Raw genomic sequence first — 24,064 nt, forward strand, 5'->3', positions numbered from 1 at the left:
TAGTTGATCATCACTGACTCAGCATTAAAAAAGTAGTGTGCTAGCTTTATGAGCTGTATATTTTAACCTATAATTCCATAATTCTTATAATTCTACTAAGTGGCAGGATGAACAAGGTCTAGAACACTGTGAGGCTGTAGGTGTGGTCATACTAGCATGTATTCGATTGAGTGCAGTGCACACAGCACAATCCCTTGGCACACAGAATGACCCTGTCCTAATGGCTCATTAGGTAAATCACATTGGTTTCTGAGTTCGTCTTTTCCTCCCTTAAAAATAAAAGATTAACAATACAAATACACTGTGTATATATTGGACTGCCAGGAACATACAAAACACACAGAACTATTTTCTTATCGCACACACACACTTATCATCTTTATTACGTTGAGGAAACATTTTCTCAGAGCTTGGTCAAATATTTTCTTCATAGCTTTACAGTTTCATTGAGCGTGTGATTATAGTTTCACCAATGAAACTGTTTAACAAGGCACAAAAGCCTTGTGTTTCGTCTACACAAGGTCCGGCAGATCACACAGAGATAAATTATTAATCTGGCAGGAAAACAAACTCACACCTGTGCTTGGTGTGGAGGACGTGTACTTGTCTTTGTTGTGATCCTGATTTTCCTGATGATTACCCAATCCTTCTGTCCGGCTGTGACGAGTATTCTGAGACAGGAAGATTCAGAGCTGTACTTTTTGTCTATCTCCTGCATCTTGAACCTCCCGTTTTCTACTGTCCCTACTGACTGGAACTCTTTGCAGCTATTCTCCTCTTTTTCGGTGGTAACCACATTGTGGCCTATTTCCACCGAAGCTGACTCCAGGAGGTCTTTCCCTCCCGACCCAGATTCCACAAATATCTCTGTAACCACTGTAGGCTCTGTGAACACTACAGTCAGGTAGTTTCCTTTCTCTGGGGAGCGTCCCCAGAAGAATCCCTCCCCGGCATCCCATGCCAGTTTGGGGAAGTGTTTCTGGTAGGTGGACATATCGGAGTAAACCTCTGCTGGAGGATTGGAGTATAACCCCTCCTCGAAATCCTTGTCCTTTAGTTTGTTGTACGTCCCTTGGAACGAGGAAAAAGTCCCCATGTGTTGGAACAGTGAGGGTTTAAGGAGGATTGGCTTTCTCTGAGTGAGCAACTCTCTGAAGTGTGACATCAACCAGTCGCAAGGCATTTCCTGGTAGAAGAGGAAGAGGAAGCGGACAAGTTGCGGGAGGTGAGCCGATTTGTAGAGTTTCCCTATAAAGCCAAGTGAGGAAAACTCCAGCATTGCCCAGGTAGTTTTCCTTGCTTCTTGCTCCTCAACACGTCTCTTGATGGTGGTGAGGAAGTTCTTTGCGGAGGAGACGTCGTCCTCTAGCTGGAGGTAGTACCGACCAAGAGCACTGCTGTAGTGGACTAGGAAGGCGTAATCCAGGTTCTGCTTGGAACGGAACGACACTCTTTCTGGAGCGTCGTTGTAGTTCCTCTTTAGACCTGCATGAGGACCATAAAGAAGATCTGTATCAGCATCACAGCATCAGCATGACATGGTTGTGAATGTATTCAATACACTACAGGGATAGTATGTGCAGTGCACCTGTAAGAGGGGGGTAAAACTCCTCCGGAACATGCAGGATCACCAGGTGGCCTTGCTCTAGCTCCGAGGTGAACGCGGCTTTGATATCCCTCACTGTAGTGACTCTCCAGCTGACGTCGAAATCTGCTAGCAGTACCACTACCACCATGGAAGAGCACTCTTCAGGCGACGACTGGGAGAACAGGGATTGCAAGGTGGGGATCAGGTAGCTGCCCTTCTCCCTCTTCACCGATGATATCCCAACAGACAAATACCCTGAGGAACGTTAAGGAAATGTGAGGGTTTTTTTTTTCCTATCATGCAGAACTGTCAATCTGTATTATCATCATAACATTTATAAACACTTCTATCGTAGCGCTAAACATGGTCTCAGTTGGTTGTTTGGAGAGGGATGCACTTAACTTCTTCTGATTCCGGAAACAAACCACAGACGTTGCTGTTATGTTGCTTGCATCTTCGCCTGTGGGCTACCACACGGGGACATGAACTGGTAGTGTTAAAATATATGGTAAAAACCATGTTGCCTAAAATCTGATTCATAAAAGTTGTTAAAACCATAGATGCATCAGATTTATTTTCATAATTTTTCTACCCCAACTAGTGACTATTACCTGTAATAATAATAGTCACTAGTAGGCTACCTGTTTTTAGAGACTGTCATTAAGTGGCTGTTGTATATTAATGACTGAAATACTGAAAAATGTCTTTATGCATCAGTGGATTATTTGGCCTGCTGCCACTGCTATTGGTTCATTTTGATTTATTGTTGGTAAATGGACTGCACTTACATAGCAGCTTTCTAATCTTCTGATCACTCAAAGCGCTTTAGCACTACAAGCCCCATACACACACACACACACACACACACACACACACACACACACACACACACACACACACGCACACACACACACACACACACACACACACACACTGTAAAACACTGATGGTGGCAAGCTACCACAAAGGATGCTGGCATCAGGAGGAGTTTAGGGTTCAGTATCTCGCCCTTGGACACTCTGACATGTGGACTGAAGAGCCGGAGATTGTATCACCGATCTTATGATTAGTGGATGACCCACTCTACCTCCTGAGCCACAGCTGCCCCAAATGTTATGGTAAGGTTGGTCATGAATAAAACCAGTGCAGCAGTGTGCAGGTAAAGCTAACATCAGCCAATCAAAAATGCTCATTTTGTTGTAAGCCGATTCTGGTGTGGCAAAAAACAAACCGAAAAGAACGAAAAACATGGCAGGCCCCCAGGGGTTTGCTGGATGGACGGTCAGACGATCAACACTTTGGGTTGAAATGATATAAATGTTTTCATGTGCTTCTAGGCATGTGGGAGAGCTTTTTGGCAGCTGGGCTATGTGAGGAGAAACCTAACAAAAGACACCTTAGTGCACTCACTGCAAAGAGGACAAATCAAGATGATGATGAGGAGGATAACAGGTTTGGAAACAGGTTCTGATGATTTGTTTGGGATCCTGACTGCATTGGAAAACGCTGAGTCACAGTGAGAAATACTTTGGGGTTTGTATCAGTTGTGATGCTCTCTGGTTGAGGAATGTGTGGTATAGAATGTCATGAGTTTCAGGTGAATACTTTCACTTCCGGACTGATAAATCTCATGCTGCAGAGATGCTATGGAAGTCTTTAGGCTTGGGAACATGTGATGTGTGTGTGGAGACATTAATGTGGAACTTAATTGCTTTCAATGATGATATTCATATCAAACAGCTACGTTTCTGTGACAGATGTTTGTGAGTTCTGCTTTTAAGTTATGGGCATGGTTTATGTCTTAGTATGTGCCGACTTCTTTGGAATGTTAAGTACCCTAATGTACCTGTCTCTTCCATTTGTTGTAGTGACCTTTCCCTGTGGCAGAACGATACCTCTGTACTGCTGTTGGCAGAGGATGTTGTGAGGTCAGTAGAGCTCAAGTTATAGTCAGTGAAATTGAAAACAGATGGAGCAGCTTCAGGCTTTAGTCTGTGGGTCCGGTGAACAACTAGCCTGCCTGACTCGAAGGTATTTTCCGCTATGTAATCGTCCTTCAAAAATGGTCACTGCAAAACCTGGAGTCAGTGCCCATTGCAGGGCTCACTTTCTTCAGTGTCGCAAGCCAGTGAAACAGTAGTGTTTTCCATTCAGTGGCAGTTCATGGAAATGGACTGTTTTATCTTTGTGAAACTGTTTTTCCCTGTGGCTCTTCAGTTTCAATTTCTTTCCCCTTAACTATCTTTTACAACCCTCTTTCACCATCTCTATCTCTACTGTTGTGCCTTTTTAACTCCAGTACAACCTGTGAAGCGTGTACTGGAGTTAATGAACATTCCTATGGAGGCCCATTGCTGGAATGATGTTTTGACTCATAATCTCTGAAGACTGTGCTGTCATAAATGTACTGGACCTGTACAGTACTGGACTAACAGACTTTACAGAGAAGTAGGAGACAGCTTGTGTCCAGATGAAAATGTTACAATTAAATATATTGACATAATCATAGATTCTGGATTTTTCGGCAGTTTCCATCTAGATGCACCCCCAGTAGTCCAGCCACCATCCCTGTATAAGTGGTTCCACTAATCTTACAAACAGCCCCTACTTAGCAACCCCTCTGATAGGAGAAACCTGTCATGCACCATTTTCCTTAAACCGGTTTTCTTTAAGACAAAAGGAAATTTGGTTTCAAAGTAAAGTTGTGTGTAAGTGTAAGAGTGCAGGGTCATAGGATGGGCACCCTCTCAGCAACTGCTGTTTTAATGAGTTGGTCATCCCAAAATCACCCCCATACACATGAAATCACACGGCTTGAGTGTCCTCACAAGATAAAGATTTTGTTGTACAAAAACTGAACTCAATGGTCAGGGGTCCGCATCAGGAACAGTAATCTTGTGCAATGGTTGTGGTGTGAAGAGTTTGCTTATATTTCCTGTTCAGTGGCTTAACAACAGGAAGTGTCTTTGTATTCTTTCCGTTTAACAAAAAAAAAAGAAAGAAGTAAAGGTTAAATGTGATGTTCATTGTCTACAGAAAAAATAGATGACCTGTTAAAAAAGATTTGGTATAAGAAATATAAAGAGGATTAAAATTCAAGAATCAAAAATGATATATGTAATCTACAGTGTTAAAAGTGTGTGTATTGGCCCATTGTATGGGTGGACTCAATATATCCCATTCATTAGGAAAACTCTATAATATAATATTGCGAAAGGCCAGTGTGCAATTGAGCAAATGTGAAAAAAATTCCACGCATTTTGCAATAGTTGCTAGACACTACAAAGTGTTGTTATCTGATATATCAGACTGCTGTTTTTACTGTAAAGAATTCAGATGTCTTAACAGTCTTACCTGTGACATGGCGACGACATCGTGGAATTTAACCTTTATAAGGAGTTAACTATCTCTTTTCAGCTGCATACCAACATATAACGAAAGTGACAGACCATTGTGTGACTCACTCTGTTGAGTAGATAATGCTCCTGCCAGCACCAGGTAGGACACATTGAGAGGCAGGTAATCTCCCTGTTCCACCCAGGACTCCTTACTAACCAACCTCTCTGCTTCCCAACTTAACTCATTTGGAGTGACTTCCTGTGACTTTGTCGGGCCCTGCAAAAAAACAACAACAAACAAATACACAAATATTTGTTAAACAGGAATACGCATACACTAAAATGATTTGCCATTCAGAGTTACGACACACTGGAGAGCACAAATCAAAGTGAAGTGCAGCCTGCCTTTGATGCACTAGCTTTGCACATTGCAAAGCCACAGCCTTGCAAGGCCAACTCACATTATACTTGCTTGTAAAAACCTCAATTTGATATTTGTTTGAGAACTATATATACATGCACTTCCCTTGCTGCTCATCTAATGTGTAAGTGGGCATAGACGTATGTACTTACAGAAATGAGGAAGTCCAAATGGCTAATGAAGTAGAATCCCCCTGCAGCGAGCAGCACGGCCAAAAGAACATTCTTCTTCTTTGAATGACGTCTCATTTCCTATCATACACACACACACACACACACACAGCGTTCATTATTCTGGTGTGTAACTCAGTCAGCACTACAGTAAATAATTCAGCTATTAGTTAATTAATGTTTCAGAGGGCCCTGACACAACAGGTTAGATTGACCTGTGTGTTTAAAAAAACACAAGCAGCTCTCTGTGCTGCTTTGAGCCTCTTTTGTAGATTTATATGCTCAAACTTAGAGAATGTGTTAGGGTTACTTCACTAAGCCGGTAAGTCCCATTGCACTCTATCTTCTGTCCGCTTTGTTAAGTGTTAATTCTAATCTGCAGAAGGATGCATCATTACAAACAGGATTTGTCTCATATCAAACATTGGCTGCTTTACACTATCAATGCACAGCAAATCAGATATAGATGCGTTTAGCCTGAATTCATCAAATATTCATGTAAAAGCGAGCAACCTTACTACTCACATGTCATGCTGCGACAAAGGATTTGTCTTCGTCTGACATTACAATGATGATGGCTAAACAGTTAGTTCACAATTCAGAGTTAGTTAGAAAAATAGTTTAATGTTGAGAAATCCCACAACTGAAAAAATTCAGCGGTATCACACGTTGTCGTCAGTTCGATCAGTAAGATGCCGCTGGACTTATATTTGCAATATAAAAACACAATAACTTTATAATTACTATTGAAAACTTATTTAAACTTCTTGCTTAAGATTTAAACTCCATCCCTTATTAACACTTTATTTCTCACATTATATATATATTCTTTATGCTTAAGAAAGCTTGTAGCTGAACTTACTGCATTTAATCACACTACTCAAGGAGACACACACACACACACACAATAAAATACTGTTTACATTCCTATTTTGTACTTTGTCTTCTTTTCTTCATGTTATAGTGACACTAGACTTTTGTCTCTGTTGCCAACTTATTGTTAAAGCAGGAAAAGAGGGTTGGTTTCAGTGAGTCAGAAGAAAGGAGAAGTACTATGTAAACACCATTGGAAATGAAAGGAGTTGGAGGGGTCACCCTTGGGTTTATATTTAGCCAGAACAGACTACTCCCTTCAGCTCTTGTTAACACGTAGTGACAAGTAATGCTTTCAAATATAGTCCATGAGTTCTGTTCAGATGAGCTGCGGATAAGTTAATATGCTGTCCGACTCTATTGCTCCTTTATTACAGTAGCTATAGGACACACTTAAATAAGACTGTCACAGGGCATTGGCGAGCCTGCACTGCTAACACTAATTATAGATCAGGCCTCTTCACGTAGAATTAGACTGGGCTGCATCTTCCTCTTCCTCAAATTCCAGAATATTTTGCGTAACGGACTAGAGAGCCTACTAAAACACGCTGTCTGAAACTGGAGACGGTGTGTGTGTGTGTGTGGGTGTGTGTGTGAGTATGTGTGACGGGGGATAATAACAAAGAATTCATGTTAACCAGTAAACTGAAATAATGTTAGCAAGACAATCACAGCAGGTTGAATGAAAGCGTTACCGCTGCTGCCGTACTGTTAGATAAACAAGCAAACCGCCACAAAGTTACCGAGAGCAGAAAAATGAAATAGTTACGGCTAAATAAATAGTTATTCTGTTCAGTTTGAGCTTATCGTTCTGTTTATTACGTACGCATTTTATTTAATTATCCCACGGCAAAAAAACAGTAGAAGAAGTGTTAGAATAAAAGTTTAAAAAAAATAACGCTAAAGTAACTCAATAAAGAGTTAGAGGTAAACCCGACAGCGAAAGCAAACCCCAAGGCCCGGCTGTTTCTCTCAAGTAAATAAATAAAAGAACCAGAACACTCTGAGAAATGATATTAAGGCTAGAAAAGTAACGTTAGCTTGTGTCTGTGTCGTTAAGGTAACGTTCATATAGAAACTGAGCTCCACTCACCTCCTTCGGCACACGGCGCTTGACCGCTAACAGTCCGCCGGTTATACTTCTTGTTATCGGACTTGTAAAGCACGGCGAGTTAAATTACTACAACAAAATGCATCATTGGAGAGAGAGAGGGGGGGGGGGGGGGGAGAAAAGGACTCGTCCGTTGACAGCAGCCTGCTACATGGAACAAAAACAGTGTTGCCACATCCCTTTCGGTTGTAACCCCTCCGACGCTTTTCCACTTCGCTACATGCTGTATGGGCGTGAGCGCGAGCACCAGGTGGCTTTATGTGAACCAGATGTGTCGTCACAGTTGGACATCATCTATCCGTGCGTGACTACTTCAAAAGCATTATAATCCTTGAATAACACACACTTAGTGAAGCAAACACTCCTAACAATGCAGGTGGAGCAGGTTTTTTTTATTTGTATATTACACACACACACACACGCACACACGCGCACGCACATGCACACACGCACGCGCGCACACACACACACACACACACACACGGAAAATATACGATACATTTCAAAAGGCGGGGTCAGCACTTCTGTGTCCAAGTACAGCATCCCTCTTCTTATCTGCTCATAAAATAATATGTGGATCAGTTTGGGTTAGGACCCTTACCCAGCTCACTGCCTGCTTCTGTGAATAAGTAAAGATCCCCTCTCTTCATGTGGTTACAGTACTTCCACCGTGGCATGTGTTTGTATGTATACAACATTATCTCTCAATCCCAGGAGGGAAAAAAAAACAAAAAAACAACACTGTTGACTGGTGCAGTGAGACCAATCCTCCATAGTGCCCTCACCAGGCAAGAACATGATCTGACCTCAACTATTCTTTAATCTACTTATTACAGCTGGACTGTGAAAATAACAGCAAAGTGAGGAGATTAACTGCGCTCTCCCACCAGTGCTCTATTATTAACTCATGCTTTTCCCCCTGCAAAGATTCCATTCCTTTTTCTTTAAAAAAAAAAACATTAATTCAGCTGATACGACTGTGAAAGATGCAAAAGGAAGGAAGTGATTGATTCCAAAAAGGAGGGGTACCCGGCTTATATACAGTACATTCGTTGCTTCCTGTTGTTGTTTCAGCTTCACACCAAGTCACGTTTTCTTTTTTCTTTTTTTTGGTGCTGGGGCTTTTCCCTGCTACTGAGTTTACAGTTATGGTTAGTGAGTCAGTGAAGTGAGAGGGTGTCCATATAAGGATTGAAGTACAACGTTTGTGTGTGTGTGAGATGCATATTTAAGCTCTCTCTGAGGACAGCGTGTGCAGCACAGTGGTGAGGATGGAGAGAAATCCCCTCAGAGCTTCTTCGTCTTTCGCCTGCTGCTTTAGTGTCACTTTTACTCTGTCCTCTTCTCTGTCTTTTCTCGCTGTCTCCCTCCCGTTCAGCCCTGTGACTACTGCTTCCTCTCTCTGTTTGACCTGCTCCTGCTCCCTGTCCTCCGCCGCTATTTTATCAGCAGTTTCTCCGTCACCCGTGCCGGTCTCTCCTCCTGTTTTCTGATCTGCCTCTCCGGTGTAAAGCAGCTCCCCCAGGACAAGCGTGCTTTGGCGCGTGTCGTCAGAGCGCGTGTGCTGGGCGTGTGTGTACAGGTAGACCCTCCAGGGGAGCGTGCGCGGCTGTGTGAAGGCCAGGGTCTGGATATTGACCAGTTGCATTGCAGCCTGAAGGCTTCTCGGGGAACAGTGAGGTATTGCAGGGCATCGGATGTGTTCTTCCACACACACATAATCCTTCTCCTCGTCTCTGTCCTCAGCACCTAGCCACAAAAAAACAAAAACAAGGAGTGAAGTCATAAAAGAGGTTTTTAAACGTCAAATAACACCCAGAATCTTTTCCCAGATGTTTCCATCAAAAATGCTCTAATGGGGGCGTGGACAAGGGTAACCCTAGAAACGTGGAGAACTATACCAACATCATTTGGCTCAGCAAATCTCATCTCTAGCTCATTATGTACTATCCCCCTAATATAAGGGCAGTTTTCTAATACAGGAACTTCAGGGTCATTTTATGGGGCTATGACCATTGGCTATGACCATTATGGGGCTATGACCATTGGCTATGACCATTATGGGGCTATGACCATTGGCTATGACCATTATGGGGCTATGACCATTGGCTCATCTCCATAGCAGGATAATGAAGGATAATCTCCCGGAACTTTTACAGGGGCAATTGAGTCCCTGCCTCGGGGTATGTACTCCATGCAGCCCGGAAACATTCCTGGGTGGGGCTTGATGTTGACTCGGTGCTGATTGGGTATCGTTATACTTTTGGTGCGTCGCCTCGGTGACGTCACGGTCAAGACTAGATCAAGATTACACGACGATCGAAGCTGTCGCAGAATGATTAGTTCACCTCTAGAGTCCGGCGGGTCCTATTCAAGGTCCTACTCTGCAATGGAGACACAACAGCTGAGAGGACCAAGTGAAAGGACGTTCTTGTCAAGTTCCCACCTCCTAAATTTTACCCCGGAACTTCCTTAATGGATCGAGAACTAAAGATGCGGGCTTTCAAAAGTGGTCAGAGTATTAGTTATCTGCATAAAAACACACTTCAATAGAGCTGTGTCTGAAAAGTAGCCTCCAATGTAGACCTAATATTCCTCTCCATGAACACAAACTACGTCTTATAACTTCAAATAAAGCAGAGATGGGAGAATGAAATAACCAATCATATCATTAGATACCTGGAGTGTAAGCTATACCAGAAAGTGGGTTTAGTGAAAACTCTTTTCAGTTACCATAGTAGCCTAATCTGCTTGCGGACAGTTTTTCTTAAACAAACCACACCGCAGATCATCATGTGCTTATCAGACAGCTTTCATTTCCTCTATGATTCAGTTGATATCAGTCATCTGAATAGTGATTTTTAGCCTTAGTTCATCATCAATTCAGAATAAAGAAGACAGTCTCTGCGCACATCAATCCCACAGCTGTCAGGTTATTAGAGCCACTCCTGTACCGAAATGTTTAGTGCACTAGTGTAATCTGGTAATCTCTCTTACATAAAAAAAAAAAAAGAAAAAAAAAAGATTTAGACACACAAAATCAATGAGAAGTTATTTATATTTTCTCATGATGCGTTTGGTCACAATGATAGAATATTCCCATCGGAGTCATCGTGTCATAGCGGAGATTATATGTTAATATTTCAGAGTGAGCATGGGGTGGTGCACCTGTAGCTTTTAGGATTTAAAGATTACATTTAGTTGGAAAGTGTGTTTTAACAGCATTTTCAGTGACTATGTTCAATCATGTCTATGTCTATATAAAATGTGTATATTTTTTAACAATATTTTTTGTTGTGTTTGTCCTGTCAAAGCTGAACTATATTTAGTCTACAGTAATATTCCAGCACTTTATCATCCATTAAGGAAATTCAAATCCTTTAAATGAATAAATGACCTACACTGAATAGCACTTCATTGTGCAACATATTAATACTTTTGTCCACTCTGACTCAGGTTCTGTCACTACTGTGGTGTGTTTTTGTTTAAAGGCATACGCACGCATTCATCCTCAACCTTTTATGTACGCGTTGCCATGGTGACCTGTAGTATCGGTGCTCCATTGATGATGTTTTTTTGTTTCTTTGAAGGGGCTTAGAGTTTGTTCAACCCGCTTTATAGAACAGACCTCCAGGGTCTTCTGGGTACTTTTTAAAATAATGTATACATTTTTAAACGTACTTAAAACTGGATATATAACAAGGCAGAAAACAAGTTGAAAGGCTGCAACGCCGTCAAAGTTGAAAAGAATAAAATATAAGTTAAAAAACTTGTATAATTCATTTTATAATATATTTTTATAATGATTTACTCATTCAACCAACAGTTTCTTTTAATGTGTGCATGTGAGTGAATGAACGGATGAATAGAGTGAATGAGGTACAGTTATCCTTTTTATGAGAGACAGCAAATTTCATTGTATGTTAACCTGCATTGACAATAACAGCATCCTATTCTATTCTATTTTATTAAAAAAAACATACTTGGAGCGTCGAATCGTTGAAATGTGCATCTACAGAAATGAGGAATACCTCACTATCAATGTGTCTTTCACTAGATGAGACACACTGAACCCAAATCACTTCAAATCTTTTCTCATGGGAAACTAAATTACATTATCTCTGCTTAGAGGTCTTGGCCATGAAACAAAATAATAAATTCATTAAAGATTGTCAGACTGCGGGGCAAAGGTGTAACAAAACAAAAAGGTAGTGTAGAACACTGGCTGATGTTTAACGAGGGTTTGGAGACTTTAGTCAGCTTTTACAGTTTACACAGCGGGCTCGTTTGATTTTTTTGGTCCCGTGAAGAGGAAGCACTCGGAATTAAAGAGTCGCCGGGGTGCTCGGTGATTCCATTTCATTACCTTCGTCAACATGCCAACCCTGTCGCTGCAGCCACAGGCGCTCAAACTCCTCTGGGCTGAGAGCAGGGGAGAGAGACAAACTGAAGGGGGTGATGGCATCTGATGCCAGGACATCAGCGGGTGATTCTTTACTCCAGTTGGCACCGTCTGAGCCTGGGAAGACGCGGCGGGACACAGAGAGAGGGGAAAGAGGGGAGGAGATGTAGGGAGGGAGTGAGAGAAGAAAAGGCAAACAGAGAGGGGGGGGGGATGAGGGTGAGGTAGGAGGGAGGGAGACAGGGAATTTTGGACAAGAGCCAGAGAAAGCATTTGTGATTAAAAAAAAAAAAGAAAAAGTGAGAGGAACACAACGCGGGATGAATGCTTGATCAACGAGGATCCATTTTAATTTGGCATTGAGATATTTGTGACCCTTTACTGACACTACATTTTGTTATAGATTTCATTTTAAATTGGTTCAATTTTCTTTTTCTGGCTCTTTTTTTTTCTTTGCAAATTTATCAGAAATCTATAACAAAGTTCTCATGTTACGCAAGTGTTCAGAGCCTCTACTCAGTACCTGATAAAAGCATATTTGGCAGCACATACAGCGGTAAGTCTTCTGGGATGCTTTTTATTTTGATAAGGTTTGAACACCTGACGTCACACTAAGCTACTGTACAGTGTGAGCTGCTGGTGCGGTTCTGTCTAACTGAAGGAACAGGACTCACAGGATCTTAAAAGAACAGCTGGAAGTGTTGACATTTTTTAAAAGGAAACTCCAAACCTACCCGTTCACCTTTTGATTATGAATGATGTATAGTCCTTTTATTCTGTTTTTATTTGTTTAGATGTTTTAAAATGTGATTATTATCATCATCATTCTACATTTTTATCTCATCGATTTTAATCGTCTGTTTTTAGTTCACTTTTTTAAAAACTCCATCTCTTTGAATTCATTTTACTTTTGTTTTTTAAATCTATTTTAACCTAGTTTTTACTCTAACTTTTAATACACTTTTTCTCTTATTTTTTCTTAATTTCTCTTCTTTTTTATTTTCCCTTATTTCTTTTCTTTTCTTTTTTTTTATTATAGATCCTAAATACCATAAAAAGCGGTGTATAAGTCACAGTCTATTTTGGGGGGGGGGGGGGGGGGGGTGTCATACTGGTAAAAACACTTTTCTATTAAAGACTGTTTTTTTTTAAAAAATTCACCAGTAACTATTCATTTATAAACACATATGTTTATACTGGTTAATGATCCAGTAATTAGTAGCTTAACTGAACTGGACCAATATATTAACTCAGACTGGGTTCTGGTTATTATTATGTTTAAAGTTATAGTTATTGTTCTTAGTGTGGATGGCCTTTTACATACAGTACCTATAATCATATCCAGATCCAACTTCTCTCTGTATGTTACTGGTGAATAGGATACACTGATGTATAAGACACACTTCACACTTAATGAAGAAGTATAGCGTTAAAGGTGCGTCTTATACACTGGTTTATATGGCATGTTTCATTTTCTCTAGCGTGCAGTGTTCTCAGATTGTAGTTCTTATTTTCTTTTTGTTGATCTTGGCCTACACTTGTTCTGTCTTATCAGCTTGTCAATCAACTGTAAAGCACTTTGAACATGTACATGCTGTATAAAAGGTGCAATATAAATAAAGCTTCATTTGTTAATTAACAGGATCATTCAAGTTTGATACGAATGTGACATGTTAAATTGCTTTCATTGAAGTGTGTAAAGAATGTTAGGGCTTGCCTCTGACTTAAAAACATTGGGCAGATTTTAACCTTCACGCTCACCTTTGGGAACCTTCTCATCTTGGCTGGAGTTCAGCGAGTCAGGCAGGTCAGTGTTAGGCTTGGGGGCAAAGGTCACATGTTCAGGACTTCCCCTGCTGACTGACTCCGTCTCTACGGCGCTCTGCCTGAGAGGCTCCAGAGTGTTAAAGCTGCGTGCCCATTGGCCGACGGGCTCTGTCGACCGGCCGATCAGAACGCCCAGGGAAGGGTCTGACCTGCGACCCTGGAGGACTTTTTGTGTTTCTTCCATCCCACAATGCAACAGGCGGTAGTAGAGAAGCGCCTGGTCGTGCACGCACATGTCTGTCTCCTCGTCTGGAAAACACACGAAGGTTACGAAATATGTTTTTTTTTACCTCTTTCTCTCTCTTGTATATACACGCACACACACACACACATACTTTACACACACCTACGCAGTAGTGCAGCAGTCTTCCGAGCATGTCTTGAGTCTCGGCGGGTCGGCACAAAAACAGCCTCATGGTGGCCGTCAGCAGTTCCATCTTCACTCCCAGAGAGGCCTCGCTCCTCACTCCATCTATGAACATCTCCAGTGTGTAGGGGGCGCTGGACACTCGCTCCCCGTACACTCCCAGCAGCCACAGCAAGGCCTGCCTGCCCTAATGGAGGGTGAGGAGGATCATTTGAGGATTAAGACTAATCACTGAGGTGTGTTGAGTTATTCTGCCTGATGAGACCTCTGCTCAGCCACTTATGAACACGGAAACAAAAATCTATGTAAGATCCAGCTTTGCAAGTGTTTTGTGAGCAAAGAATTCAACATGTTCAGCTGGCCTTGAGGATATTTATTTTTTTACAAAAAATGATCGTGTTTATAAGTGCACAAACAGGCTGGACGTGGTGAGCTAGTCAGAGCTGCCACTCCCTCGCAGAGATGATCAAATCTTGACTTAAGCTCATCAGTCATACATTTACAATGTTGAAATGTCAGTTTCTGAGAATTACAAATGATATTGGGAAATTGTTAATAAAAGATTTTAAGCTTGCGGAAGATCAGAAATTATTTGTAAGTCAGTGGTTGTGTCACCTCTTTGTTAGCCTGTAACCATACACAAAGTTCACACTTGTAACTTAAAAGGTGCAGTGTGTCGGGATTTAGTGGCATTTAGTGGCGAGGTCGCAGATTGCGAGCAACTTAATAGAACTCCCCTCCCCCCACCTTCAAGCATGTATGAAAGGAATATCCAAACTCTTCAAAACAGGCTTCTCCAACTGCAGGTTTTCATTCCAACCAAACAGGAGCTTCAGGCTGGACTTATTTAATTAACTGATCTCAGGCTTCAGTGTTTGGTTTGTCCATTCTGGGCTACGGAAGAAACATGGCAGGCTCCATAGAAAAGGACATACTCCCTATGTAGATAAGGGCTCATTCTAAGGTAACGAAAACCCAACAATTATTATAAACAATTATTTTCATGGGATTATACACTAATTAAAAAAAAAACTCATGACTATTATATTCTATTTCTGCCTACTCTGTTCTGCTGGATGCCGCTAAATTCTACACAATGCACCTTTAATTATGTGTGAACTACAACTCTTTTCATAGGGGTTTGAAATCACGATAGTCTTCTTGATCCTTATTTTTAGGGAGGGTTCAGACAGTGTCTCACGGTCCAACGAGCAAAGTGACACTCGAACTCGTGCATGAACGAGCAATCGGCTGAGTCAGGAGGATGATGTTAGTCAAACGTGATGTGTAAACACCCGCATGGTCCTGAGGAGGTATAATTAGGTGAAAGGAGTGAAAACATGTGTGTGGGTGTAACATGGGTGTATAGAGCCTTTAAAGCACACTTATTAAAAGACAATAACAGCTATGCACAAGATCAGTTTATGATATTACAATCCCCATGGTTACTGGGCGTTATAATGGCTCGGATAGAAATAAGAGGATCTGCACGTTAACATGAAAGCCAACTGTTGAATATCAGTATTGTATTATGTGCATGTATTGTAGCTGTGTCAACACTGTAGCTGATACCAGGTCATTTGTTTGCAAGCATGCTATATCAGGCAATAGTAATAATGATATGGAGATAAAGGGACTGTTGGCGGATATAGTTTCTCCACCACCATCATCAGCCGTGCCTCTTTGTTTATACTGGGAAATATCCATTTGCATTTGGTGCCACCACATGACCTTTCTCATGCCTCTTCTAGAACAAAACTCCAGAGAGGAAGCAGATGTGCGTGTGTGTGTTGGTAGAGTAAATAATACAGGATAATCCACCTCTACTTGATTAACCATTAAGACATCAGTATAATGAGAATCCATTCATATATGCAATATAACCCTAACAGGAGCCATTATTATACATCATGAGTCCTTTTTGATTAGTGAAGTACATGTTGCTGATGATACTTTTCGTGAAGGATTTTTAACTGTATGGTTGTTGGTATTTTTCTCAAGGAAAAGATCCGAATCTTTCTTCCATCACTCTCAAGGTAACGCTCCGAAGGTGAACAGCTGAAGAGAGAGAGAGAGAGAGTCGTCTCTGTGCAGTCGAGGGGCAAAATGTAAATAAGCGTAAGTGGATTAACAAACACAGACAATGTATTTACTCTACTAACACGCACATCACGTCTGCTTCCTCCCTGGAGTTTTGTTCTTGGAGAGGCATGAGAAAGGTCACGGGGTGAGACCAAATGCAAAGTGTAGTTTTCAATATAAACAAACAAGCAAAGGCTGTTGGTGGTGGTGGAGGACTTTTTTCGGTCGTAGTAAAGCACCTTACTTGTTACTATATCCCCCCAACAGTCCCTTTATCTCCATCACTATATTCCTATTTCTCTTTGACACCACTGCAATACATGCAAATAATACTGTAATTCAATAGTTGACTTTAGTTGGTTATTATCAGTAGTCAGCTGTGTAAACACACTGAGTGAGAAATGCTGAGATGAAAACTGGACAGTGGAAGGAGAGGGAAGCATGTCATTGTCCTTTTAAATAAAGAGTATGAGCAGAAAAGAGAGAGCAGATACATTTAAAAAAAAAAAAAAAAAAAGGTGATGCTTGGTAGTGGTGGAACACACATTTCCATGCAAATAGTGTCACAATACTACAACTACACCAAAATGACTGTACTTTTGTGAAAAAAGTATTTGTACTTTCCCTTTACTTTAGGCTTTTACTGTGATACATTGCAAGTAGAGCCCGACTAATATATCATATATCATTCTTTTGTGGTTACACCATTTGACATTTTCAGGAACATTCAGTCTTACTTTTGGTAAAAAATGGTGCAAATGTCATTTCAAATGATATAAAACCAACAAAAATACTAAATGTATATTTGAACCATGTATGTATTACTCATCTTGCCAACCCTTACTCGTCACTGACTCATATATAAAATTATCAGCCCCAAAAATCCAGTATCGGTTGGGTCCTAATTGCAAGGTAAATATTGTATATTTTACTAAAACAGATCTATTTGATAAAGAGTTACTTTACTGATAAAGAATTAACATGCAAAACTTCAAATATGATGAAAATACCCAACAAAATACAACACAATTTAAATGAGCTGCTTCTCAACCACCTACAGCACTACCATCTGCTTACATGTTAAAGCCCCTTAAAACTATATCTTTCAAATGATAATGATTTCTACACAACATTAAATATTCATGACTAAATAAGCAATAAAGTTAAAATTTGGAAAAGATATTGTTTAGGTATTATTTATTGGGCTGTGCAGGAGATTCCTTCTTTACTGTGTAGAGCACTATTCATACAGTCCTCCATGTTATTTGATGGCCTGAATTCTGAGTACTACATCTAATGTCTGTACAGTGACCTCAACAAGCCTTGAGGTAAACTGGTACAATGCTCCCTGCAAGACAAAAAGTCATGACTACAAACCGCTTTGCTAGCTTGGTTTACCATGTTACTTCTACTTCCTCCCCATGATAGCGTCAGATTGTCTGCACCCACAAACCGGCAGCCATTCTGTCACTGCTTCTGTTTCTAAGTGTTGTCCACTTAAATATTTTGCAATGGATTGGTACAGAGGTATTTGAGAAGTTTCCAAGAGAAAAATAAGTGAAATCCTACTTAAAGTTGTTTACATAGCCCCCCCTGGAATCTAACCAATCAGAACAGAGTGGGCTCATTGGGAGGAGGGCCTTAAAGAGACAGGAGATAAAACAGACAGTTTAAGACAGAATTTGAACTGAGGAGCTGCATAGAGAGACAGTATTAGATAAATATATCCCAGATTTTAAATATAGACCTGTAAGATGCGCCCACTTTAATTAAAAGGCCTGTGCTTTTAGGCATGGTGGCTTTTTAGATCCAGCTGATATGTGTATGTGTATGTGTGTATGTGTGTGTGTGTGTGTGTGTGTGTGTGGCAGCTGTGCCAGCTAAGCTCTGACCTGGCTATCCTGCAGCGTCTCCTCACAGCCCTCGAGAGCCAAACACACAGTGTCGCTACACTGAGGACACACCCAGACCAGGTCACGCATCGTCTGCACCACCGCTGCACAGAGACGGGTTTTTTTTTTTGGGGGGTTTTTTTGGGGGGGGGGGGGGAAAGAAAGGAAGAAAGAAAAGGCTGCATAACACACAATGTAAGTATGTGTGTATGTATGTATGTATGTGTGTGCGCTTCTATAAGATTTACCAGAAGTGATGTGCTCCTGTTTGAGCCCCAGCAGCCCTGTGAGGATCTCTAGACATCTGTCACTGTAGCTCCGTCCAATACGACCTATAACCAGACCGGACATGATGACACAGGATATGAGATGAGGCTGATGTAATTACTCATGGGATTAAATTAGTGTGGCTTTAACCAAAAGGAAGTCACACAACACACACTGCTGGACAATGACATCACTCTGAATACAACATATCCCACGGATACACGCTACAGTTACATTTCTATGCCTCCAGGAAACCATGCAATATACTAGAATTTGTGGGTGCTGACTGTTTTTCCTCCTCAGCCTTTAGTACTGTTCAACAAGTGTAATGCGGTGAAATGGAAGGGAAGTGGAATTTAGAAGGAAAGGGAAGTGGAATTTAGAAGGAAAGGGAAGTGGAATTTAGAAGGAAATAGATGGAGAGAACAGAGCCATCTCCCAATGTGCCTGAGCTTTACTGTACAGTCATTGAAAAAGATATACAAATGTGTCTTTCTACACAGAAGATAATAAATAAACGTGTGTGTGTGTGTGTGTGTGTGTGTGTGTGTGTGTGTGTGTGTGTGTGTGTGTGTGTGTGTGTGTGTTTACCTATTGCTGATATTGCAGCCTGGGCTGTGTTAGTGTTGACATCAGTGCAGTAGACTTTCAGCTCATCCAGTAACATGGATACATTTTCATCATTCACCAGCTCCACCAGCACCTGCAACAACACAACAGTACTACCATTGTTATTATTATTTAGAGCAGTGTTCTGGTACCACTAATACTGTTTAGTTAACTGTCAACAACACATATTAAAATATTCTGTTAGGAAGAATTATTGTGTGTCTGAAGCTGAAGACTACTACAAGTTGTGGAAGTTGCATACTGGACAGTGATTGGCTCAAAACTAGTTGTGATTTCACAAATCATGTATACATATATTCTGCATAGGCTGAAACATTTAAGGGAAGCAACAACTTTTTTTAGGAGGTGGAGGAGACTTGTTGATTTTCTTTCTTCTTCATGTCCTTCATTCATCTCTCCACTGTCACTATCTAATAAAGACCTCAAATGCTGCTGCTGCTGCAACAATAATTCAATTAGAGAGATTTATTTTTATTATTGATTTATCTGTTGATCATATTCTCAATTCACCGATTAGTTGTTTTTATCTATAAAATGTCCAAAAATGAAGAGAAATGTCCATCTTTTTTTTTTTTTGTCCTGACCAACAGAGAGGCTGGAAGCAGAGAATTTGGAAATGCTCCTCTTAGAAATGGTTCAAAATGCTTAATCCAATATCAAAAGAAGTGGCAATCAATGAAATAGTTGGCAACCAATTGATTAATCAACTAATCGTCGCAACTCTAAATTCAAGTAATTATTAATTAATGAATAAAGGGAATATTATAGTCAATTAGGTAATGTTAGTATTAACATTGTTAAAGATGTCGAGGTCAAAGGTTCCAACTGCTACTACTACTAATAATAACAGCTGATAAAATCTCTGAAAAAGTATATCATAATATAGAAGGAGAAAAAAAAAAAGAAGAAGAGTGACTTGAGTAAAACAGGCATCAACACCTGCATCTTCCTCTGCTTGATGTAGGCAGGCTCAGCGTAGCCACAGAAGAAACGTTTGTAGTGCGCCCCCATCAGGCCAGGGAGAGAACGCAACAACAACTAGGAAAGATGAGAGAGACACATCCACACATACAAACAGTATGACAACAGTCACTAATGATGATTGTACTGATGCAGATCAAAATCTCATACTGTGTGTGTACAGACACATTAAATCATCAGGCCGTAATTATGGGCTGTTTATGCAGAGAAATACACAGTAAATGTGTAAATGTTGCCAAACCATGATAAATAACAAAAACTACAATAGTAATTTAACAACAATAATAGTAATACATCCTATAATAAAACTATTAATAATAATAAAAATAAATAATAATAATTATAGTACAATAACATTGTGTGATAATATTAAAATTGTGTTTCATGTCAGGCAAGGCAAGGCAGTTTTATTTATATACTGTAGCTCATTTCATACACAATGGCAACTCAATGTGCTTTACATAAAACAAACAAACTCAGGAAAGAGTATTGACTTGAATTCAATTGCAGAGGCACACAGCAAATATGATCACACACACACACACACACACACACACACACACACATATATACATATACATATAGATAGATAGAAGTATAAAGGCTGCAGCTTTCTCACACTTTATGTTTGGGGACATTACATAGACTCACATTCATTTCCTGGAGACTTAGCCTAACCCTCACCATAAGCTGAAGCACTGACCCAAAAATCTGCTTTTTATAAAATTGGGGACACAGCTTTTGTCCTAAATTGGATAAGCTGTCTGCAATTAACTGGTCGTTAGTCTGAAAGTTGTCCCCAAAAGTAGACACACACACACACACACACACACACACACACACACACACACACACACACACACACATACATACATCACCTGTCCTGCTGTATAGCAGTATATAGGCTGGGGCTTCTCACATCTCCTCACACACTACTCACATTTCACACACACACACACACACACTCACATTGCGCACACACACACACACACACACTCACATTGCACACACACACTCACATTACGCACACACTCACATTACACACACACACACACACACACACACACACACACACACAATGCTGGAGATGACAGTTGTTGTGCGATTGACTATAATAAAGTGTGATTTTTGGACTTAAAGCTCATTATAATAAAGACTTTTCTCTGTTTGTTGTCCCAGTTTTGACTTAAAACAACAGATGTAATTAACATGTAATTGCTCATTTTAACGTATGAGAAAAAACAAACAAAACATTTTGGGCATTATTTAATTTATCATTAATCTCTTGTGGTATTATGATAAATTTGCCTGTTGTGTTCATCACCAGCAACAAAATAGATAAATTGTGTCTATTTTAAACTAATGTTTTGTACAGTGTAAGTTAAGATAGTCAAAGATAGATAAATCTTTTAAGTCATCATCATCATCATCATCATACAATGCTCAGCTCTGTGACCTCACCTGTATGTGACAGAGAGCGGTGAACCTCATCTCTCTGGACACGCTCCCACAAGCGGCCAGCAGCGGCGCCCGCACTCGCTCCAGAGCCGCCAGACCGACCGCCGGCAAGCCGGAGCAGAGGCTGAGGAAGAGGCCGACGGTGGCGGCCATGACGGGCGGGTGGGGGCTGACCAGGGAGGCGTCCAGCAGAGACAGGATGTCGAAGAGCTCGTCCTCCGACTGAGGCCGGTAGCGCTGTAGGATCTTCATCACCTCGCACTGACCCCAAACGTCACACTCCTTCAGCCTGGGAGACACAAGGAGACACAAGGAGACTCTACCTTAATGATACGTGCAGCCATGTCTGCCAAATAAACCATGTCTGCAATTATAGTTGTTAATAAGAAAGATTTTATATTTTTAAACTGCCAACAAACCCCATGAAAAGATCCAAAACCAAAAATCAACTGATCCATTGTTTCCAAAAAACTATTAAAACACATCAAGCTGAAACATTTACTGGAGCAATAAATGTGGATTAATCTGCTGCTGAAAATAGTCCCTAATAAATGATCCGTTTACACCTGTTTGACGTTAGCTAAAAACTACAGAGAGCAGCTGTTTCAGGAAATAACTGACTTTTTTTTTGTGTAAGTAAGTAAACTGAATGTTTGAGATCAAATTTGAAAAGATCCACATGTTCACTGGGCCACAGACAGTTTACACAAGCTGGAAGCTGTTGGTTGACCAGAATACAACTATCTATCAAGTAAACATATTGTAGGCTGGTCATCGGTTTATTTTAAATCGATGGTTTATTTTAGTAAAGTTATATTATATATTATTTGTAGGTTATTATGCAGTGGTTTTACTTTTCAGGCCCACTTGAGATCTAATTGTATGTGGCCCCTGCTTTAAAGGAACAGTTTAAGATTTTTGGAAATAGACTTTCTTGCCAAGAATGAGATGAGTAGGTTGATACCACTGTCAGATACGAGGATGGTATCGATGCTCTCAGCTAACTCTTGGCAAGAAAGTTAATGATATTCCTTTAAGTGATGTACTTTTATTTTCCACCACTGTCCGTATCGATCAATCAGACTTTATTTGTACAGCACTTTTCATACATAGTGATGCAACACAAAGTACTTTACATAATAAAAGCACAAAAACATTACACACACACACACACACACACACACACACATAATAAATGACTATGTTATAAATAATGACTCAATAAGAATCATAACTCTTATAGATGTGCAATGAGGTAACAGCAGAAGTAGAATAAAAATGTCAAAATTCAGAGTAGCTAAATAAAATAAAATAGAGATAAAAAAAAATAGAGATTAAAAAAAGGTGGGATATTAAAAGGAAAAAATAAAAAATAAATAAAGAAATAATAAAAATTAAAAAATTAAAAAATTAAAAAATTAAAAAATTAAAAAATTAAAAAATTAAAAAATATAGAGAATAAAAATAACAAAACAACTAACAGGAGATGTGATAAAGTAAAGCCAGACATAAAAAGTAGGTTATAAGAGGAAAACAATCTAGAATAAAAAAAGTTCAGCTCTCTGCTGCTCCAGAGATGAGGACCACAGTCAGTAGGATTTTTGGTATAAATAAAAGGCCACTACCACAAGATCTGAGGGTTCTACAACAATTGACTGAACTTTAGATTTGAATCAAACAGGAAACATTTGTTCCTCCAGGAATTCCAGAGGAAAAAATATTCCATAGAAAACAATAACATCCTAGAAATGTGCAGCGTGCAGTTTGAAGCTCTGAGCGGCTCTCTGCTGAGCATCTTTATACATCTTACTGGCTGAGATCTATCAGGAGACACCGGGAAGCAATTTGGCCCTGCTGATTTGATTAACTGTGAGTCTGTGGGGAGATGAATAGTTGATGGTTATATACAGACAGACAGACTCGGTGCTGCAGAGGTAGGCTCTCATTAGACGTGGGATGAATATGAAATTACGGGAAAGAAGAAAAAACTTCCTCTATCGTAACATACAATGGGTCTTTCAGAAGTAATAGAAACATGGAAACACTCTGTACGTGCTTCAATTTACTCTGTCTTTGACTCTCTGAGGACACTCAGTGGTTGTATTGTGATAAATATCACATGTCCCCTCCTTAAATTAGACAAGGACCTAAAAGACAGCAAACTAAACCAATATGCTGGTAGAAGACAACCGCTGTGATTTGTCAGTTTGGGTTTGTGTCTTTAGAACTTTCAGAATGAACTTTAAGGTCCTCCTCCTTACACACAAAGCCTTTAATGAGCTAGGACCAAGCTACATAGCTAACTCCCTTGTTAATAGCTGTGGGGGCTGCTGTGGCTCTGGAGGTAGAGCGGTCGTCCACCAATTGGAAGATTGGCCGTCGACACATGTCCATGTGTCCTTGCGCAAGACACTTAACCCCAAATTGCTCCAGTTGCCGTGCCAACTGATGAGCACCTTGTGTGGAACCCCCCCTGCCATCAGTGTATGAACGTGTGTGAATGGGTGAATGAGACGTAATGTAAAAGTACTTTGAGTCGTCATAACGACTAGAAAAGCACTATACAAGTACAGTCCATTTAACTATTTACCTTCAAGAACACTGATCATCTGCTGCTGGTTTATTGAACCTTCCCAGCAACAGCCAACAGGCCATCA

The 24,064-nt window shown here is 40.4% G+C and overlaps 2 protein-coding genes across 2 annotated transcripts in view; both read right to left on the minus strand.

Annotated features, from left to right (window-relative positions):
* Positions 1-264: 264 nt before the first annotated feature.
* Positions 265-7,654, minus strand: LOC133987787 (alpha-1,3-mannosyl-glycoprotein 4-beta-N-acetylglucosaminyltransferase C-like). Its single transcript, XM_062427230.1, has 5 exons — positions 7,484-7,654; positions 5,500-5,598; positions 5,053-5,203; positions 1,589-1,843; positions 265-1,485 (listed from the first exon to the last, which is right to left on the minus strand). Exons 2-5 carry the CDS (start codon positions 5,593-5,595, stop codon positions 572-574), a joined length of 1,416 nt encoding a protein of 471 aa, XP_062283214.1. The 5' UTR covers positions 5,596-5,598; positions 7,484-7,654; the 3' UTR covers positions 265-571.
* A 295-nt stretch (positions 7,655-7,949) lies between these two features.
* ap4b1 (adaptor related protein complex 4 subunit beta 1) overlaps positions 7,950-24,064 on the minus strand; it is a 19,677-nt gene continuing 3,562 nt past the window's right edge. The window contains exons 6-14 of the mRNA XM_062426992.1: positions 21,411-21,696; positions 19,908-20,006; positions 18,930-19,041; positions 18,320-18,403; positions 18,072-18,175; positions 14,077-14,284; positions 13,665-13,979; positions 11,868-12,020; positions 7,950-9,250 (exon numbers count right to left, since the gene is read on the minus strand). Coding sequence (XP_062282976.1) covers positions 8,730-9,250; positions 11,868-12,020; positions 13,665-13,979; positions 14,077-14,284; positions 18,072-18,175; positions 18,320-18,403; positions 18,930-19,041; positions 19,908-20,006; positions 21,411-21,696 — 1,882 coding nt within the window. The 3' untranslated portion in view covers positions 7,950-8,729. The remainder of the gene's footprint in view (positions 9,251-11,867; positions 12,021-13,664; positions 13,980-14,076; positions 14,285-18,071; positions 18,176-18,319; positions 18,404-18,929; positions 19,042-19,907; positions 20,007-21,410; positions 21,697-24,064) is intronic.

This window comes from Scomber scombrus, chromosome 10 (assembly GCF_963691925.1).
Source record: "Scomber scombrus chromosome 10, fScoSco1.1, whole genome shotgun sequence".
Classification (NCBI taxonomy): domain Eukaryota; kingdom Metazoa; phylum Chordata; class Actinopteri; order Scombriformes; family Scombridae; genus Scomber; species Scomber scombrus.

Coding starts and splice junctions, on each gene's coding strand:
- LOC133987787 (XM_062427230.1), bottom strand. CDS start 5,595: ATGAGACGTCATTCAAAGAAGAAGAATGTTCTTTTGGCCGTGCTGCTC. Junction 5,204..5,499: donor ATTTGGACTTCCTCATTTCT/GTAAGTACATAC, acceptor GTTTTTTTGCAG/GGCCCGACAAAGTCACAGGA. Junction 1,486..1,588: donor GTTTTACCCCCCTCTTACAG/GTGCACTGCACA, acceptor GTCCTCATGCAG/GTCTAAAGAGGAACTACAAC.